Raw genomic sequence first — 17,729 nt, 5'->3', positions numbered from 1 at the left:
CGCCGCCTGGCGGACGGCGGACTCTACTATGGGGCCGGAAGGTGGGGCTAAATAGGCTTGCTGGTTGGTTTCCCAACTTGCGGCACGTGCATTTGTTTGGGCTAGCGTCCTTTTCCCAAGTTGACCATTCGGGGTGGCGACAAAGGTTTACACATCACCCATCAATCCCGCAGCCAATATACCATAGTCGCCATCGCATATACAGCTGCCATAGACTCCGAAAAAAAAGTGCTTCTGAATTTGACCGAAACGATACCCGATCCTCGAACATCCACAGCACTACACACCCGACGGACAACAGACATATACCGCCGCCAAAATGGGAGGCGGAGACCTCAACTTGAAAAAGAGCTGGCACCCTCAACTGCTCAGCAACCAGCGCAAAGTTTACGAATCCGAACAGCGCGCTTTAGAAGAGCGCAAAAAGACACAACAACGAATCCAGGAACTCAGGGAAGAGCGCGCGCAGGAGGAACTACAGAAGAAGATCGAAGAGGCCGGCGGCAAGAAACGAATCGATCGCGTCGATTTTCTATACAACGGCCCTACAGATGGGGCGCTCGGTACCACAGAGGAGCTCGAGGGCTTTTTGTTGGGAAAACGCAGCATAGCGAGCGTGTTGACCAAAGACGATGGCAAACAACTACGACAGACAGCGGGTGAAGATAAGTTCGCTACGGCGCTGGGGAACGCCAACTCGGCGCGCGACACAGCAACCAAGATCCGCGAGGATCCACTCCTGGCTATCAAGCGGAGGGAGCAGGAGGCATACGAAGCCATGATGAACGACCCGATCAAGAGGAGGCAGCTGTTGGCATCCATGGGTATAGATGACGGAGTGAAGAAGGAAAGGCGCGAGAAGAGGAGACACCGCCACAGAGATGACGATGACCGTGATCGGAGGCACAAAAGGAGGCGGTCGCATTCACGCCACAGGTCTCCGAGCAGGGAAAGGCATGAAGATCGTCGTCGGCATCGTTCAGAGGAGGACAGACCAAGAGATGATGAACGGCGGTCCTCGAGGCGGGACGACTCACGGGAGCGTGACAGGCCAAGGGATGAAAGACGGTATCGGTCGACAAGAGATGACTCCAACGAGCGAAACCGACCAAGAGACAAAGACAGGCATCGGCAGGGACGGGACGATTCGCGGGAACGGAGACGGCACAGTGACCGGCGCGACACGGACCGTATGGGTAGAGATGAGCATGATCGTCCTCGTCACAGCTACATTGGGGGAAGAAACAACAGACCTGCCGTTGACGACAAGGCGGCTGAGGAGGAAAGGGCACGCAAGTTGGAAGCGATGCAGGCTGCGGCCACAGATCTGGATGCGGACCGTCGAAAGAGGTTGGCCGAGATAGAAGAAAAGGAGCGACTGGAACGAGAGACAGAAGATCGTGCACGACAGCGTGGAGGTGACACGACCTTCAGCAGTGGGCTGAATCGTAAGGCTGTTGATCGGATGGGGCGAAGGGCCTGAGGCCATTTAGTCTAGACTACGACATTCATCCGACCTTTTGCTGTCCGATATTCATACCTAACTTGTTTTTATCTCGGTTCACGATTTGATCGATGGGTAGATATCTCCCCGTTGCCTGAACTTGTGTATGTTCTCCGCCGTTTCTGGCAGTGTGACCGTCGGAATTCCTGACACTGGCGTGTAGTTTAGTGTGGTTGGGGCGAGATGAAGCCTTCAAACATACGATGGTAGAAACCAACCAAGTAGAGTTTATTTGCTTCCGTGGTACAATCCCCACAGCTATGACCTTTTTCTTGGGATCTTGGGACAATGACATGAGCCGTGCGATACTCTAGCAAGGCTAGGTCTCCCAGGCTCTTCCCCATCTTGCCCGGGGTCCAAGACCATTCCACCGAGACGTGACTCTGACTTTCCGCGCTGATCGCTGACCTCATCTCGGCAGGAGCCCACCCACCAGTCATAACGACAAGCGACGGACCTGGACCATCGCTTGGAATTGCTTTTGATGCATAATTTTTTTTCGCTGTGAAAACGCCACATCGCACGAAGCAAACATCCTCCGCGCCTTGTGTGACTCCTCTACCGGTAGGCACCTATTGTAGCGTGAGCAGTACTGGTGTTCACGCCATCGCAGTAAACCATCAATCGCATCTGTTCTTCTTGTCGGAGGCCCAATTTTTACGCCATCCAGGGCCCAATTTATCTGGATTTAATAGGGATTTAGAGCGGGTGCCATTTCCCGTGCAGGTCTTGGCTCGCAGTAGTGTTCGATTCGAAATCCAGAACCACAGGACTGGCCGGACTTCCACTTACTCCAGCCACCCCAAGTCCAGACTAAACCGTACGTCTCAAGGCTCGCTGCAGGCCTTGTCCACCTCAGACACCGATCCGGTCTCCCAAATCAGATTAAGGGATCTTCTTCCTTGACTGGACACTCTCACTCTACCCAACCTTGGATTGTGCAAAAGAAGCATTGGTTTGAAACTCTTTTGCTTTTCTGCCTTTCCCCACCCGTCCTACGAGCAAGCAACCAAACTTGCTCCTTCCGCAGGCCGCCCGCTTCGAGCGTTGCTCCACTTGTAAACTCCGCCTGCAACCACAACCTGAGTGGATGAACTGAAGGGAAAAGGGCAGACTTGCAAGCAGCGTCCATACATCTTCCCGAATTGTTGGCGGCGCCACCTGCTACCGCTTCCATTACACCAATCCCGTCCTCGTCGCTTCTGACGCCACTCCATACGCGAACTCGTCCTTCCATCCCGCCAGAAAGAAAAAAAAAAAAAAAAAAAAAAAAAAAGAATTGATTGCTTGATCGCTTTCGTCATCGTCGTTTTGCCAACCAACAACAACAACAACAATTTGCAAAATCGCACCGATTCGACCAACGCTACCAATTCTCGAGACGATCGAACCGAACTTCAAGTAACCATATAATATTTTAAACGAACACGATGCCTTTGTCGCTTTGCGGAGGAAGCAAAACGGTCCAGCGCAAGCTGGTGTTGCTGTGGGTTTCCCGCCTGAGGATACGCCAGAAATGAAAAAAGGGGACACTGGAGACAGACCGCCTCGCTTAAAGGCTGGCGATCAAGGCTGCGTTACTGATGCTGGGAATATATTTACAGCGGCGACGGTGCCTGTGGAAAGACATCACTGTTAAACGTCTTCACGAGAGGGTAGGAAAACTTGGCTCTGACGGTGCTGCCCCTTACATGGCTGGACGCGCAATTGACCAATGCCCCTCTACACAGATACTTCCCGACCGTCTACGAACCAACAGTATTTGAGAACTATGTTCATGGTCAGTACTCGACGGATCGCGCCTTTCGCGACGCGTGCCTATGGAATTTTGGTTGGATGTTAACCTCAATTCGTCGACAGACATCTTTGTAGATAACGTCCACATCGAATTGTCACTATGGGATACAGCAGGGCAGGAGGAATTTGACAGGTTGAGGAGTCTATCATATGGTACGCATTCATTACACAGACCTGGGCTTTTGTCGGGCGTCTACCTCGATCACGGCCGATAAGGGAGGCAGTCTTGCTAAAACGGTGTATTCCTCTACAACAGACGATACGGATTTGATCATGCTCTGCTATTCGGTCGACAGCAAGGACAGTCTCGAGAACGTGGAATCAAAATGGGTCGGCGAGATAGCAGACAACTGTCCGGGTGTCAAGCTGGTCCTGGTTGCGCTCAAGTGCGACTTGCGCCAGGAGCAGGCCGAAGACGCGGCTGAAAACGGCAACGCGACGGATCCTTCGCAGCAGCGCGAGAAGAAGCCCATGATCACGTACGACACGGGTCTCGAAGTGGCACGGCGCATCAATGCACTGCGGTATCTCGAATGTTCAGCCATGCGCAATCGCGGTGTCAACGAGGCCTTTACCGAGGCGGCACGTGTGGCACTCAGCGTCAAGAAGGACCGCGAGGAGAGCAAGTGCACCGTTATGTAGTACGACGGAGTGCTGGAGTGGCTGCTCCGCGGCGCTTGTTCCTGTTTTGGGAAGAACGATCAGGGCGAGACGCAGGAGAGGCTGACTGAGAAGGCAGAGATGCCGCGCCGAGGTGAATCTTCCGAGGCACGTGAGGTCGAGGTCCAGTAAAAGGAAAGAAGCGAGAATGCTTGCATCTCTTCTCAGTTGGCTAAGCGTCTTGGACTTGTGGTCTACCTGGTGGTGTTTTTCATTTGTTTTCCAGCATTATATCTTACACCTATCCCTTTGCAACCCATCAATATTTGATGATATCCCCGCTGGCTCTGGAGTTAATGAGTTTGTTTCTCTTTGTTTTGTTCCCTTCTGTTTACCATTCAAACCAAGTATTTTTTTTACTACCACAGACATTGTTGTAATCGTTTCCATCCGAGGTCCCTTTATTTCTTTTTACTATATGGGCCATTTCAGGAAGAAGGAGGATGCCGTTGAAGGACCAGGGATGCCAAGGAAAACAGGCTCTGCTTGTGTTTTCCAGTGGATGATCTGGAACGTGTTGGGGAAGGTTTTCCCTGCACGACTCTTGTCTTGTTTGTTTATTCATTTCTGCCGGAATTGTCTTGTGTCTGTACATATTCTCTAAACCTCCCATGCATGGATATAGAAAGTTTCTTACGGTTAGTCAAGAAATACTAGTTCTCTCGAGTTTCTAGTCAGGGAAAGTCCGGATTTCTTGGCGTATCATATTGCGGGCTTCCCAAGTGTATCTTGAATTTGGATACGGGTGTGCCTTGGGATGAAATGGCGGGATGACGGCAAACTTTTGTCATGCTGCAGGGCGTCGTAAGACTAGGGCAGTTTGACTTGTCTGAAGTTTTACCAGTAGCCCAAGCAGTCAGGATCCGAGAGGATGACACCAGCCGCACCGATACAAGATGATATCTCAATAGGCAACGAGGATACTTGGAGGGCCAGACAGCCAAAGATCTTGATTAATGACTGATTCCACGATTTCAAGAGCTTTTCGTAAAAAAATAAAAAATAAAAATAAAAATAAAAAAAGAGTTTAGCGGCACAGCAACACGATGACGACTGCACATTTAAGCTGTTCGGTTGTTAACAGGGGTGCACCACGACCAGGCCCCCGGTGATCTGGGAACATCCTGGATTCTACGGAACTGTACGGACATTTGAGATGGAAGGTTTTTGCAATAGTGAACAGAATTGCATGTCACAAGACGGCGATCTTTTCGGGCCCGACACACAACAAAACAAAGTATCCGATTATGCGCTAAAACAGAGTTCTGTAGGGATTTTGCCCGGTCGAAATTTCATGTCCAAATCAAAGCTACATCGAACGTTCCGTCAAGGGGTATCTCTGGGGGCGCAACCTCGTTCCGCTACAATCACCGCCCCATGAATTTTTTGGTGTTTGTCTCTTGGTATCGCTTTCCGAGTCATCCTGGCCGCTCGCATCAAGCAAGTAGCAAAAAAAAAAAAAAACCAAATCAGTTGTACTCCTCCTTTACCCTCCTCCTGCTGCCAATCTCAAGGTTGGAACCACGGCTCCTGTTGCGCCGCGAACCGCGCGATGTGGAGTGGACGTGGTCCGACTTTTTGCGACCACCGCCCGCGGCGACTCCGGCGAAGAAGAGACCGACGGCGATGAGGAGGGCGAACCAGGCGCCCCAGGCCAGACCGAAGCCGTGCGCGCCGATCTGGGCGGGGATGCGGTTGGCGAGGAAGGCGTTGCGCATCTTGACAAAGGTTGCGCTGTGTATTCGGGAAGGAAGGAAAGTTAGCATAAAATAAACAGAGATGAGGGGTGAGAAGAGACAAAAGAAAAAGAAGAAGAAAAAAAAAGCAACATACGTCATCAGGCACACAGCAAGGGTGTTGAAGAAGAGCGCAGTGCCGGCGACGAGCCCCGCCATGGCTGCGCCCAACCTACCCAGACAGGCCAGGAAGCCGACAAAGAAGGCAATGACCTCGAAGAAGAGACCAATGATGAAGAAGACCCATCCGAACCGCCACATGTACCAGTAGTAGTGGCTGGTGGTGCCACCGGCGTACTCGCCGACGAGCTCGCGCGGGACGCCAAAGCCGCCGGGCGCCCAGGCGTCGGACCCGATGCCCATGGCGGCCTGGGGGTATCCGCACCCAATGTTGTCGAGCCCGCACACGTAGAAGAAGGTCCACTGGGTGACGGGCCGGGCGCCGCGGATGCCCAGCGTCTCGGCGCGCAGGAAGTACGTGTCGCGCAGCGGCGGGACCCACGACACGCCGGCCAGGATGGTCAGGAAGAGCATCACCAGGGACCCGGCGATGAAGACCAGGCCCAGGAGGCCGAGGGGCGCGTCTGCGTTGCTGGGGTTAGCATGGTTCGGTCGCTTGCTTTTTCTGTGGTTGTGTAGGGGAGGGGATAGCGGCAGGGGCATTCTCATGGATGTTGTGTGAGGTTGAGGTAGGTGATGAGTGCTCCCGTTGCGCCGAGGGTGAAAATGGCGGGGTTTCCCACTGATTGCCTTGGACTTGGATGTGAAAACTTACGGCCGAGAGCCATGGCTGCGAGTACAGGCAGAATCTTGTAAGGGGTGTTTCTTCTCAGTCGCGATGGGACTGAGGAAATCGCCTCTTTTGAAGTTTGTCGAACCGGGGTGTGGATGGGAGGGCGGGAGCTCTAAACGACTATTATTTTTACAGTTTGGTAACAAATAACCTTGGGGGTCTGGTCAGCTTTCCTTGTGCGCAAAGAATCAAGTATAATCTACTTTGATAGAGGGAAGCACATGCACGACCCAGGGCGCAAGCTTGTTGTCGCGCGAGCGCACGGCAAAGCTGTCAACGGATGTAGCGGCGCAGCAGCTTCCAACCGACGTAGGCCGAAGGGTCGTGGGTTGACAGGAGATTGTGTGGACGAACGTACAAGACCTCGCAGGTTGCAGTAGTGGATTGTGAAGGCAGAGACAGAACGGCTCAGCTCAGGCAAATGTGTGTTTCAGGGCGCCCCGAGGTTTCAATGATCTTGAGACAATTAGGCAAATAAAACATGCAAGATTAAGTATCGCGATTATATCGACGTTATGCGTGGGGGTTAATGCGCAGAGATATGTACGCCCAGTGTAACCTGGTCAACGAATGAACCGTTTCTTCTCTTTTGTATGCCACAAAAAAACAATCGAGCTAAACGGAGCTTGCCTTGCTGGCAGCGGTCAAGGCGAGAGAGAAGACCCTCAGAAAAAAAAAAAAGGAGGCAGAATCGAGGTGTATGACGGCTGATTGGATCGGTTCATACGATTTAGGCGGGTGGTGGCATCGCACTGCCGGAGGCCATGACGACAGCTCGCAGCAGCTTCATTGTAGAATGTGGTACTGCACTGCCCCGGTAGCTTCCTTTGCGGTCACTTCACTGGCCATAGCAGTTCTCTGGCTTGGAGCCCAAGCCATTCGAGCTGCTTCCAGGCAAGCCTGGGGTTTCCAAGCTTTCAACGCCAAGCCCCTGCGTTAATGTGGAGATTTTGTCGCTCCGAAGTGGGCCACTTTAACACGAGTCATTTTGGGTTAGCTGGATTTTGCTTGGTGGCAGCTGGTTGGTGGGTTTCTGAGGGGACGAGAGGACGAGAGAGGATTTATCCAGGCCTGGGCTTCCGTCAACAACGTCATTGGCGTCAGCTAGAAAATGGCGCCGACATTTGACATTTGGGGACAGCTTTAATGGAAAGCCACTTTAAGATTACTATACCGGAATCAGGCCGCGAACCAAGGGACATCAGTCTGGCTACTCCCGTTCAGTTAAGATCGTCAGCTGTTTTGTTTTGTCGGATAACAACTCAACCTGCTAACAGCGAGTTTGTAGGCGACGACCCTGTTTGGCATGTGGGTAGGCGATTTGAATGGAGTATGTTGCGTTGGCAGACATGGATCTTCAAGTTTTTTCCCATGATAAAAAAAAGCTGGAGTTGACTCATCCGAATCTGTCAAATCCAACCCCCCAGCTGTACCACGTATGTACCAAGGGTCCAAAGATTCTCCAGAACCCTGAATAGAAGGAAGACCGATCGCCAATTATCTTGGGTATAGTAGCCAAGAGCTATATTTTCTGAAACCTAATGCAGATGGGGATGCGACGGGGACTTGAATGGCTCGACCAGCGGTGACGGTAGATCTGCCTAGCTGGGAGCAGTGAGAAGTCTCCTACTGTGGTTCCCGGGGCTTGCCTCTCCGCTTCCGGCTCCTGTCCCTTGCGCGGATGAGATGTCGTCGTCCAGGTCATGCGCATCGAATGACGAATTACTGTCGCTTCCGTACTTCTTTCTCTTGGCCAGATATCCTCGGTAGACCATGGCTCTCGCCTGCATGTTCATGGGGGGGAACCTGGCCAAACAATCCGTAATTTGCATCCAGTATTCGAACGACAGAGAGGATGCATGTCGCCAACATTATGTGTTGCCATGCTGTTGACCTTTTTAATCAGTAGCGAAAATACTGCGCCTCAAACCAGCAGGCCTTTTCTTGGATCTGAGCAATAATAGGTTGCGACATGGTTCTACGACAAGATTCGCCAGCATCAAGATGCTACCTCACCAGGGTCACCGTCTGTCCAAAGGATAACCCAAACCGTCTGGTCTGCATATGCAACACCCACTGACGCCGTAGGGTCAACCGTTGGTGATGTTTGTTCGAAACATGTTTACTTTTGGCAACAGAGAAATGTTGACCATGTTTTAAAAAAAACACTCTGTTTGTGGATGCGCCGTTGTCGGGAAACAAGGCAATACGGAATGGTTCGAGGCAACTATGATGAATGGCCTTGTGACTGAGGAGTCTCGGCCAACGTTTTTTGAATCTCAACGCCAGGCGCTCGAATTCCCGGCATTTCAACCACGGCAATCAGTAAGTAAGTACGACGTACTGACCTCTGCCATGCGACCTTGTCGAAAGCTACCGCGCCTGCAATTGGAGAAGAAAGGAGGGACAAAAGGCTGAGAGATTTCAAAGACAGGATGAAAATAAACCGTCGTTTTGCCGCAGCGAAAACATCTCCGGTCCACTCCCGGCTATCTTCCTTGTCAACTCCCGCCGCGGAGATTGTCAAGCGCTAAGGCATGATTGGACAACAAGCTCATCTCCCGCTCCCCGCCCCCAATGATAAGATAACATAGCGCGGGAAACAAGATGGCGTCAGCGCATGTAGAAAATTTGAAGCCACAGGAATTACCCAATTGAGAAGTCCGACATCCGGAGTCTTGAGCCGATCAGGCACGAGGCGAAACATAGAACGGCAGTTCGTCTTATCACGCAAGACTCTGGGGCTTTGTGCTGTTTGTATACCATTACTTTTCATCTAAAATTTCCAAAGTTCAACTAATCATGCAAATAACTACCCCAACACCCAGGCGGAGATTCAGTGTAGGGCCAAAAAAAAAAAAAAAAAAAAAAAAAAAAGGACTGATACCCCGCCACCACCCCTGACACAAGCACAACGATATACCTCAACGTGATAGCTTCAAGGGGAAAACAACACGTACCACGACGTGCCTTCAAAACCACAACTTGCCGCAATGGCAACGCTAACCGCCCAACCTACCGCCGGCACCCAACCACCAAAATACCACACCTCTCTCCTCACAGCGCTCGACTGCCGCGGCCATGTCCACCTGATCCTGGGGACGAACCCTCTTGCCGCATCACGCTGCACGCAGTCCCTCGCCGCCGGCGCAACTCCTATCGTCATCGCTCCGGCCGCCGGCGTCACGGACCTGCACTACGCCCTGCAGAAGCGCATCGATGCCGGCGAGGTCCAATGGCTTCGCCGCCCCTTTGAGGACGCCGACCTGTCCACGCTCGGCCGCCCAGAGGTCGACGGCTTCGTGGATGCCGTCTTTGTCACCGCCGCGGGCCCGCGAGACCCACAGTCGCCCGCTGCCCACGTCGCGGCCCTATGCAGGCGTCAGCGCGTCCCCGTCAACGTCGTCGACAGCCCCGCCCTCTGCACCTTTAGCCTGCTGAGCACCCACGCCGACGGCCCGCTGCAGGTCGGCGTCACCACCAACGGCAGGGGCTGCAAGCTGGCCAGCAGGATCAGGAGGGAGATCGCCGCTGCGCTGCCCAGGGATCTGGGTGCGGCTTGCGCCAGGTTGGGCGAGGTCAGGAGGCGCGTGCAGGAAGAGGATGGACGCGGCGGCGCCAAGGCCGGGGAAGGCATGACTACCGACGACGACTCGTACGACCAGTCGGCGAGCTTCAACAAGCTCGTGACGGATGCGGATATCGAAGCCGCCAAGACTAGGCGTATGAGGTGGCTATCCCAGGTCTGCGAGTACTGGCCGCTGAAGCGCCTGGCCGCCGTGACGGACGCCGATGTTGACGCCGTGCTGGCATCGTACCACACCAGCGCCAGCGCCAGCGCCAGCACCAGCACATCTATAACACAACCAGAAACGACAACCCCTCCCCAAGCCCACCCCAGCCCATCCTCGTCACCATCGTCTCCAACCCCGCGCGGTCGCATAATCCTCGCCGGCTCCGGACCCGGCCACCCGGACCTCGTCACCCTCGCGACGCACAAGGCCCTCCAAACCGCCGACGTGATCCTAGCCGACAAGCTCGTCCCGTCGGGGGTGCTAGACCTGATCCCACGGCGGACGCCCGTGTCCATCGCGCGCAAGTTCCCGGGGAACGCCGACGCCGCGCAGGAAGAGCTCATCTCGTCCGCGCTGGCCGCATACCAAGCCGGAAAGACGGTCCTGCGCCTGAAGCAAGGCGACCCGTTCGTCTACGGGCGCGGCGGCGAGGAGATTGCGGCGTTCCGGGCGGCCGGCGTGCCCGAAGACCGCGTCGCGGTGCTGCCGGGCCTGACGAGCGCGCTGTGCGCCCCGCTGTTTGCCGGCATCCCCGCCACGCAGCGCGACGTGGCCGACCAGGTCCTCGTGTGCACCGGCACCGGCAAGAAGGGGAAGCCGCCCACGCCGCCGGGCCACCTGCCCTCGAGGACCGTGGTGTTCCTCATGGCGCTGCACAGGATCGTCGGGCTGGTTGGGGAGCTGACGGAACGGACGGCCGAGGAGCAGGGCGCCGGCGAGGAGAAGAGGGCGCTGTGGCCGAGGGATACGCCCTGCGCCGTCGTGGAGCGCGCCAGCTGTCCGGACCAGAGGGTCATACGGACGACGCTGCGGCACGTCGCGGAGGCCATCGAGCAGGAGGGCAGCAGACCGCCCGGGCTGTTGGTGGTCGGGAGGGCGTGCGAGGTGCTGTACAGCATGGAGAAGGGGAGAGCTTGGGTGGTAGAGGACGGGTTCAAGGGGCTGGACTACTTGGATGACGTCGTCGCTCAGGGAATGCCGCTTCTAGCATGATGGTTTTTTTTTTAAAAAAAAAAATAAACGCTTAGATGACGAATGAATATACGAAAAAAAAAGACCAAAATCACAAATCATTGCTATATACCCGCCAAGTCATAACTTCGAACTGCAGTAACAAAACCTCCCTGTCCCTTTTCTGTCTAGGTACTTTAGACACCTTAGCCTCACGGCAACCACCCCCAGTTGTCATCTATGACTGCTCGGCCCCATCCTCCTCGAAAAGTACCAACACTGTCCCAGCCTTGCAAATGTCGCCCTCCTTATGCGCCAGCTTCTTTACAACACCCGCTTGAGGCGAGCGGATGACCGTTTCCATCTTCATGGACTCAATCCTGTTTCATTCACGGGAGAGATTAGTTCCATGTCGTCACGAAACACGCAACAGAAGCAAACATGATTAGGATAACAACTCACACGACCAAAGGCGTCCCCTTTTCGACACTGTCGCCCTCTGCAACCTCGACCCTCATAATCCTACACGGCATTGGTGCGACTACTGAAGCGGCCGCCTCCTTCAGACCCAGAGCCTTGTCGAACCAGCCCGGCTGCACCAGACTCAAGTCCGTCTTGGTGCCCAGTTGGAAGACGGTGATCTTATCGCTGTTGGGATCCCGTACCACAGTCGACTCTACTCTGGACAGCGGGAAAAACGACTTGACTTTTGTCTTGATACTGCTGCTTTCGGTGGGTTCCGAGGCGACATTGTCAAACTCGACAGGCGTCTGTTCTCCTCTTCGCGCCACACGTGCATTGTATAGGTTGTTTCCACGCTGGGTCAGCGTTACCTCGACCACATCCTCACCCTTGCCCTCGGCGGCTTGCTCAGCGTAGCCATCCGTGACCTTGAACGCGAATCTCCTTTCACCAGTGCTGGCAGCAGCCTCGCCGAAGCCAAGCGTCTCCCCGTGGGCACCCAGTCCCATTTGTTGGACGGTCTGCTTGACCGGAGCCAGCAGCCCCAGAGCGGCCTGGACAAAAACCTCATCCTCGACCCTCCTGGGCTGGAACAGCTCCTCCCTCCATCGGTCAATGTATCCGGTGTCCAGATCGCCTTGGATGAAGGCGGGGCTGCGACAGAGCCGCTTGAGGAACTCGATATTGGTCGACAGCCCCACAACCTCGTATTTCCTCAGCGCCAGCTCCATCCTCTTGATGGCCGTCTCTCGATCTGCGCCACGAACGATGAGCTTGGCGATCATGCCGTCATAAGCCTGCGATACGGTATCGCCCTCGACGAACCCGGCGTCGATCCGCACCGCCGCGTCCTCGGGTCGATGCACTTCCGTGTCCGTCTTGGGGGTCACGAGGTGAAGGAGCTTTCCTGAATCGGGCATGAAGCCCTTCTCCGGGTTCTCCGCGTAGATACGGGCCTCGATCGCCCAGCCCCTCTCGGCCATCTTCTGTTCAATCTCGGCCTGCGTCATGGGCAGCCTTTCTCCAGCGGCGACCCGCAGCTGCCACTCGACCAGGTCTGTACCGGTAACCATCTCGCTGACGGGGTGCTCAACCTGGAGGCGAGTGTTCATCTCCATAAAGTAGAAACGGTCCGTGTCTCTATCCAGGATGAACTCGACCGTGCCGGCGCCCACGTAGCCGACGGCGAGTGCAGCCGTCCGCGCCTTGGCCCACAGGTCCTGCCGCAGCTCCTCCGACAGCCCCGGGGCGGGCGACTCCTCAATGACCTTTTGGTGCCTCCGCTGGATGCTGCAGTCGCGCTCGCCCAGAGCCACGCATCCACCGTGGCGGTCGGCAAAGACCTGGACCTCGACGTGGCGCGGGCGCGTGATGTACTTTTCGACGAGCATGATCTCGCCGTCGGGCCCGAAGCTGGCGCGGGCCTCGGCGCGGGCGCTGCGCAGCTGCGCGTCGAACTCGGCGGCCGACGCGACGATGCGCATACCCTTGCCGCCGCCGCCCTTGACGCTCTTGAGCAGGACGGGGTACTCGATCTCGGCGGCCTTTTCGGCTAAAAAGGTTGCAGACTGCTCCTCGCCGTGGTAGCCGGGGACGCAGGGGACGCCGGCGTCCGACATGATGTGCTTGGAGCGCGCCTTGTCGCCCATGTCGGCCATGGCGGAGGCGGGCGGACCGACAAAGTTGACGCCGCGGTCGGCGCACAGCCTGGCGAAGGCGGCATTTTCTGATAAAAAGCCGTAGCCCGGGTGCAGCGCGACGCCTGGTCCGAGCTTGTCGGCGGCGAGGCGTGAGATGCGGTCTCCGTCGAGGTAGGCGCGCGGGTCGGATCCGAGAGCGATGGAGGAGGGTGAGGCGGCGGCGTGCTGCGAGTGGCGGTCGACGTCGGTGAAGATTGTGGTTGTGGGAATGCCGAGGCGGGTGGCGGTGCGGTGGATGCGGAGGGCGATTTCGCCGCGGTTGGCGATCAAGAGTGACGATATGGGGTTTGTCGTTGGCGTTGTCGATTGGGCCGAGGATGGTGTTGCTTGTGAGGTTGTGGTGTTGTTGCTGCTGTTGCTGGCGGATGAAGTCGAGGAGAGGAGGCGGCGGGATGCATTGCGGAGGGGAAGCCGGGCGTGGGCTTTGGTGATTGAGCGCATCTTGGCCGAGGATTGATGGTAGTTCTTCTCTAGAGCACAATATCCTTCAATTGGGTCAAGATGTGTGCTCTGAGAGAGTCTGTAATATTTTGTGGAAGCAGAGTTTTCGGTCGCTTCGGCCACGGTTTAGTGTAGTTGGCTGTTCATTTTTCATAACCTCCATTCCATCCGTGAGGAGACACTGAGACACTACACTAGACTTAGAACAGACCGAGACCTAGGCAAAACAAAAAGGACCCTAAACTTGCAAGGTCAAGCCGAGTCTAGCCGCAGTCAACCCCGCGAAAAGCCGCTCCACATTGGGCCGGGGCGACGTCATATACTGGGGTTGAGGCAGCTAGTTATAATGGGAGGAAGGATATGCCGGAAACAGAATCATTAATACGATGGTCGTTGGATGGAGTAATCGTTCATTATCCATCCAGACAAAATGCGAATATGCGATTCCCGCCGGAAAAAAACTCGCCTGTTGTTGGTACCTTTTTCATCGGCGGCAATGAACGATCACTGTGTAGCACTGTACTATCGGCACCGTAGATCGGGTCCCACCAAAGCTGATATCGATTTGATGTTGATCGCTCCACATACCGGCCGGAGCTTCCTTCGATAGCTTCAACGTCTCAACATCGAGGGCAGCCAGGGAAAAAAAGATAAAAATAAAAACACGCCTTGGAATCAGCGTCACAGACAAGAGCATACGGCTGACCCGTTCGATCGCTCATCACTCAGCTGTTGATATCCTTCAAGCATAGCACGGAAAACAGACGCGACATTGACATACCACCACAATGGACCACATACCCCTCAATCACGAAGCCTCGGCCGGCGATACTCACAAGACGACCACTCCGGACCTACCGCCTGAAGTAGTACAGTGCTTGGAGAATGCGAGATTTGTATGTTGCGGACAGTCCGAATGATCATCGCAGGGAGCTCGCTGTTGCTTTCTTGCGAAGGCGCAAATCGCTAACATCAAGGCGACCTGCCAACCACCGTAGCTTCACCTCGCAACATGCACCGATAACATACCCCACGTCTCCCTGATGAGCTACACATATCTGCCTTCATCACCCTACTCGATATCCCCTGTCGTTGTCATGACAACAAACGCCGCAAGCAAAAAGACCAACAACCTCATCGCAAATCCAAACGTGTCGCTGCTCGTCCATGATTGTATGTCTCGTCCCATTTTCGGTTTCTGTACTACCTGCGCTCATGTGCTGATTACACTTTGACAACACAGGGGTCTCGCACCGTCCTCCTTCGTCAACCCGTCGCCCGTCCGGTGGTTCCCCGGGCCCCGAACATCGTTCCAGCCTCGCCTCGCTGCTCCTGAACCTGAATACGTCGTCTATATCCTCCATTTCGGCCACCATCAACGGTTCCGCCCGTTTGGCCGACGCCGGGTCTGAAGAGGAATCCTTCTTTAAGCAGCAGCACCTTGAAAACAACACATTTGAAGACAGCACGGCCGGCGCGTCAATCTTTAGCACTGCGCCCGCCGACGGTGCCCGGCCGACGTTTGTCGAGGGGGAGGATGTTAGAGTCGTCGTGGTCAAGATCAAGGACGTTAGGATCAGCGACTGGAAGGGCACTGTCAGGGACTATGTCATTGTTCCGAGCGAACCAAGAGTGAATGGTGTATAGACTTGTGATAGTCGCGCAGAACTGACGTGTAGTCTGTAATCCGCGAATTATTTGAAGATTGCTATAATTTCTCAACCCGTGGTGTTCAAACCAGGATACATTTGCTGATTTGTTTTTCGCTCAAAAGCCTAAAACACCATTTTATCAAGGCCCACGCCCGAACCCGCTGGTTACCCCCATCCATCCAAAGCTTAAACAAACAAAGACTGGTAATACACCGCACTCCTTATTAACGAAACCTGCGAGGCTGTCCTCTAAGTGAGCTCCAATAAGCTCCTACTGAAGTATCCTTGCTGTGTTCAGTTTGTTGGCTGATATATTACTCTCATTCACGCTTATGAGATGGTTGAGATCCTCCATGCTCATTAGATGACTGAGATCCTATAAGCGTCCGAGATCTCCCCACGTTATTCCAATCGAATGGTTTAGATGGCGCTTTTTTAGATGCGGGCTGGGGTTTCAAGTACTGGCCAACCCATAAAGGCATATATTCAGCTGAAGATCCGGAGCCGCCAGCACATCCAATGAAGCTCCTAGCGTTACAATCTTTTTCGTTGTGATCTATGGAGTGTATATTCGAGCCCCGGCCGCTGCGGCGGGCAAGATTGGCGTTTTCTAGAGCCGTCGGGTGAGCAGTAGCGCTGGATGCGACAACAGCGGCAAAGACGTATAGAAAATGCATGGTGAAGAGTCGAAGATTGGATATGGTCGGGCTGAAAGTTACTGAAACAAAGGTATGGTAACAAAACAATAAATTATGGAAGTGTACTTTGACAATTTGAAAAGAGGAATATTTGCAATATAAAGGGGGGCACAACTGATCTTATATATTCATCTTGTAACTGGGAAGGCTCCAAATTTGAACTTTTAAAAGCTGTACCTAAATATGATAGGTACAGCTTTTATAGTTTCGAACAAAGTTATTCATGGCTTCCAGTAAATTTAGCCTGCACCACATATGCCAAATACTTACCCGCCTTAGAAAATAGCTCAACAGAGCTAATTTAGTTAATTGCTTGACGTAAGGCTTTGAAAAAAAAGCTTGCTTTTCCATATGTAGTATTGCGAAACCAAAGTTGTGAATTTATTATAAGAAATATTGAAGAGTTTAAAAAAAAAAAAAACGGCCATATTTTGCCGTGGAAATATCTCCTCGACCTTCCCTGTTGGAGTATGGACAATAATCTGACTAACCGTGATTTATTGATATAAAAAATAACTTTGGGTCTGAGTTAAATCATTAACTGTGATTTGTCTATATTTCACGGGATGCATGAAATGCGCTTTTTTTTATGAAGACATCGACCAGCTTTCCCAAGGTTAAAATATTTATTTTTGGTAGCAGATCCTTCACTTTTGACTCGGTTTATGCGGAGTTATATATTGCACGCTGCTAGGGGTAAAAAATGCCCATCCTTGAACAGTGCGCACAATGATATAAATACAACAAATGTGTAATTTAGTACTGCAAATGAAGAATTAATGCAATTACATTATACATATGTTACTAATTTTATATGAACGTTAATTAATACGTTTCCCACCCACTTTTATCATTTTTAACTCGTATTCGCCCCAATGTATAAACGAGCGGGCCCCTGTGAACCCGCCAAATAAACCCCGTGGGCTAGTCGGCGGGTCCGGGCTGTTCCTTTTTTCGGGGTTTGGCAGGCATTGCAGGAAAAGATGGTGTTATCAGTTCTACCGATAGGCTTGCTGCAGTCTGTGTCCTCGTACAGCTCGCAGTCGGTGCCAAAGGTTCCATCGCCAGTGGCCTCGACGCCGAGGATGCCACGGAAGTCGCTGACGCATCGGCCCGAGCACCAGACGTTTTGTGGTTTCAAGTTTCTAACTTTCTATTAGTTGGGAGTCCCTCCACACAATATCCCCAGGGGGTTCGTCGAGGTCACTCACGTCAGGACTCAGGCTTGAACTGGGTGATGACTGATCAGGGTGTTTCCGCATCTTTTGCCGGTTTGGTAGCCGCCGTATTGTCCGTTGACGGCGCCAGCAGCGGCCCAGCCATTCTGGCGGTCCTCAATCACGGAATCGGCAGCTGCGAGCTGCGTAGCGGCCAGAGCGGCCATGGTTTGATGAGGATGAGCCAAAGAAGTCAAATCAGGAGTGAATGCTGAGTGCCTATATCGAGGCTAGTCTGTTCTGACTGTTGTCAATGAGAGATGTTCAAGATTGACACAATCCAGAGCGGGAGACTCTTCGTCTTTTACACTCTTTTTTTTTTTT

At 53.6% G+C, this 17,729-nt stretch overlaps 6 protein-coding genes across 6 annotated transcripts; 4 read left to right on the top strand and 2 right to left on the bottom strand.

Annotated features, from left to right (window-relative positions):
* Positions 1–319: 319 nt before the first annotated feature.
* Positions 320–1,483, top strand: PpBr36_09652 (uncharacterized protein; the record flags this gene model as incomplete). Its single annotated transcript, XM_029896773.1, has 1 exon — positions 320–1,483. The coding sequence occupies one exon, from the start codon at positions 320–322 to the stop codon at positions 1,481–1,483; it is 1,164 nt and encodes a 387-aa protein (XP_029744754.1).
* A 1,451-nt stretch (positions 1,484–2,934) lies between these two features.
* On the top strand, positions 2,935–3,943 carry PpBr36_09651 (uncharacterized protein; the record flags this gene model as incomplete). Its single annotated transcript, XM_029896772.1, has 5 exons — positions 2,935–2,990; positions 3,109–3,159; positions 3,235–3,284; positions 3,365–3,454; positions 3,558–3,943. The coding sequence occupies 5 exons, from the start codon at positions 2,935–2,937 to the stop codon at positions 3,941–3,943; spliced, it is 633 nt and encodes a 210-aa protein (XP_029744751.1).
* A 1,487-nt stretch (positions 3,944–5,430) lies between these two features.
* PpBr36_09650 (uncharacterized protein) lies at positions 5,431–6,465 on the bottom strand (the record flags this gene model as incomplete). The annotated part of the gene is made up of 2 exons (XM_029896771.1): positions 5,795–6,465; positions 5,431–5,695 (listed from the first exon to the last, which is right to left on the bottom strand). Exons 1-2 carry the CDS (start codon positions 6,364–6,366, stop codon positions 5,431–5,433), a joined length of 837 nt encoding a protein of 278 aa, XP_029744753.1. The 5' UTR covers positions 6,367–6,465.
* Positions 6,466–9,483: 3,018 nt separating this feature from the next.
* PpBr36_09649 (uncharacterized protein) lies at positions 9,484–11,277 on the top strand (the record flags this gene model as incomplete). Its single annotated transcript, XM_029896770.1, has 1 exon — positions 9,484–11,277. The coding sequence occupies one exon, from the start codon at positions 9,484–9,486 to the stop codon at positions 11,275–11,277; it is 1,794 nt and encodes a 597-aa protein (XP_029744551.1).
* Positions 11,278–11,473: 196 nt separating this feature from the next.
* PpBr36_09648 (uncharacterized protein) lies at positions 11,474–13,838 on the bottom strand (the record flags this gene model as incomplete). The annotated part of the gene is made up of 2 exons (XM_029896769.1): positions 11,474–11,615; positions 11,698–13,838. The coding sequence occupies 2 exons, from the start codon at positions 13,836–13,838 to the stop codon at positions 11,474–11,476; spliced, it is 2,283 nt and encodes a 760-aa protein (XP_029744552.1).
* A 788-nt stretch (positions 13,839–14,626) lies between these two features.
* Positions 14,627–15,485, top strand: PpBr36_09647 (uncharacterized protein; the record flags this gene model as incomplete). The annotated part of the gene is made up of 3 exons (XM_029896768.1): positions 14,627–14,734; positions 14,837–15,011; positions 15,082–15,485. The coding sequence occupies 3 exons, from the start codon at positions 14,627–14,629 to the stop codon at positions 15,483–15,485; spliced, it is 687 nt and encodes a 228-aa protein (XP_029744483.1).
* Between the last annotated feature and the right edge of the window lie 2,244 nt (positions 15,486–17,729).

Source organism: Pyricularia pennisetigena, assembly GCF_004337985.1.
Source record: "Pyricularia pennisetigena strain Br36 chromosome 7 map unlocalized Pyricularia_pennisetigena_Br36_Scf_8, whole genome shotgun sequence".
In the NCBI taxonomy this organism is placed as follows: Eukaryota; Fungi; Ascomycota; class Sordariomycetes; order Magnaporthales; family Pyriculariaceae; genus Pyricularia; species Pyricularia pennisetigena.
Note: the sequence above shows the minus strand (reverse complement) of the source record. Positions and strands in the feature narration are given on the sequence as shown.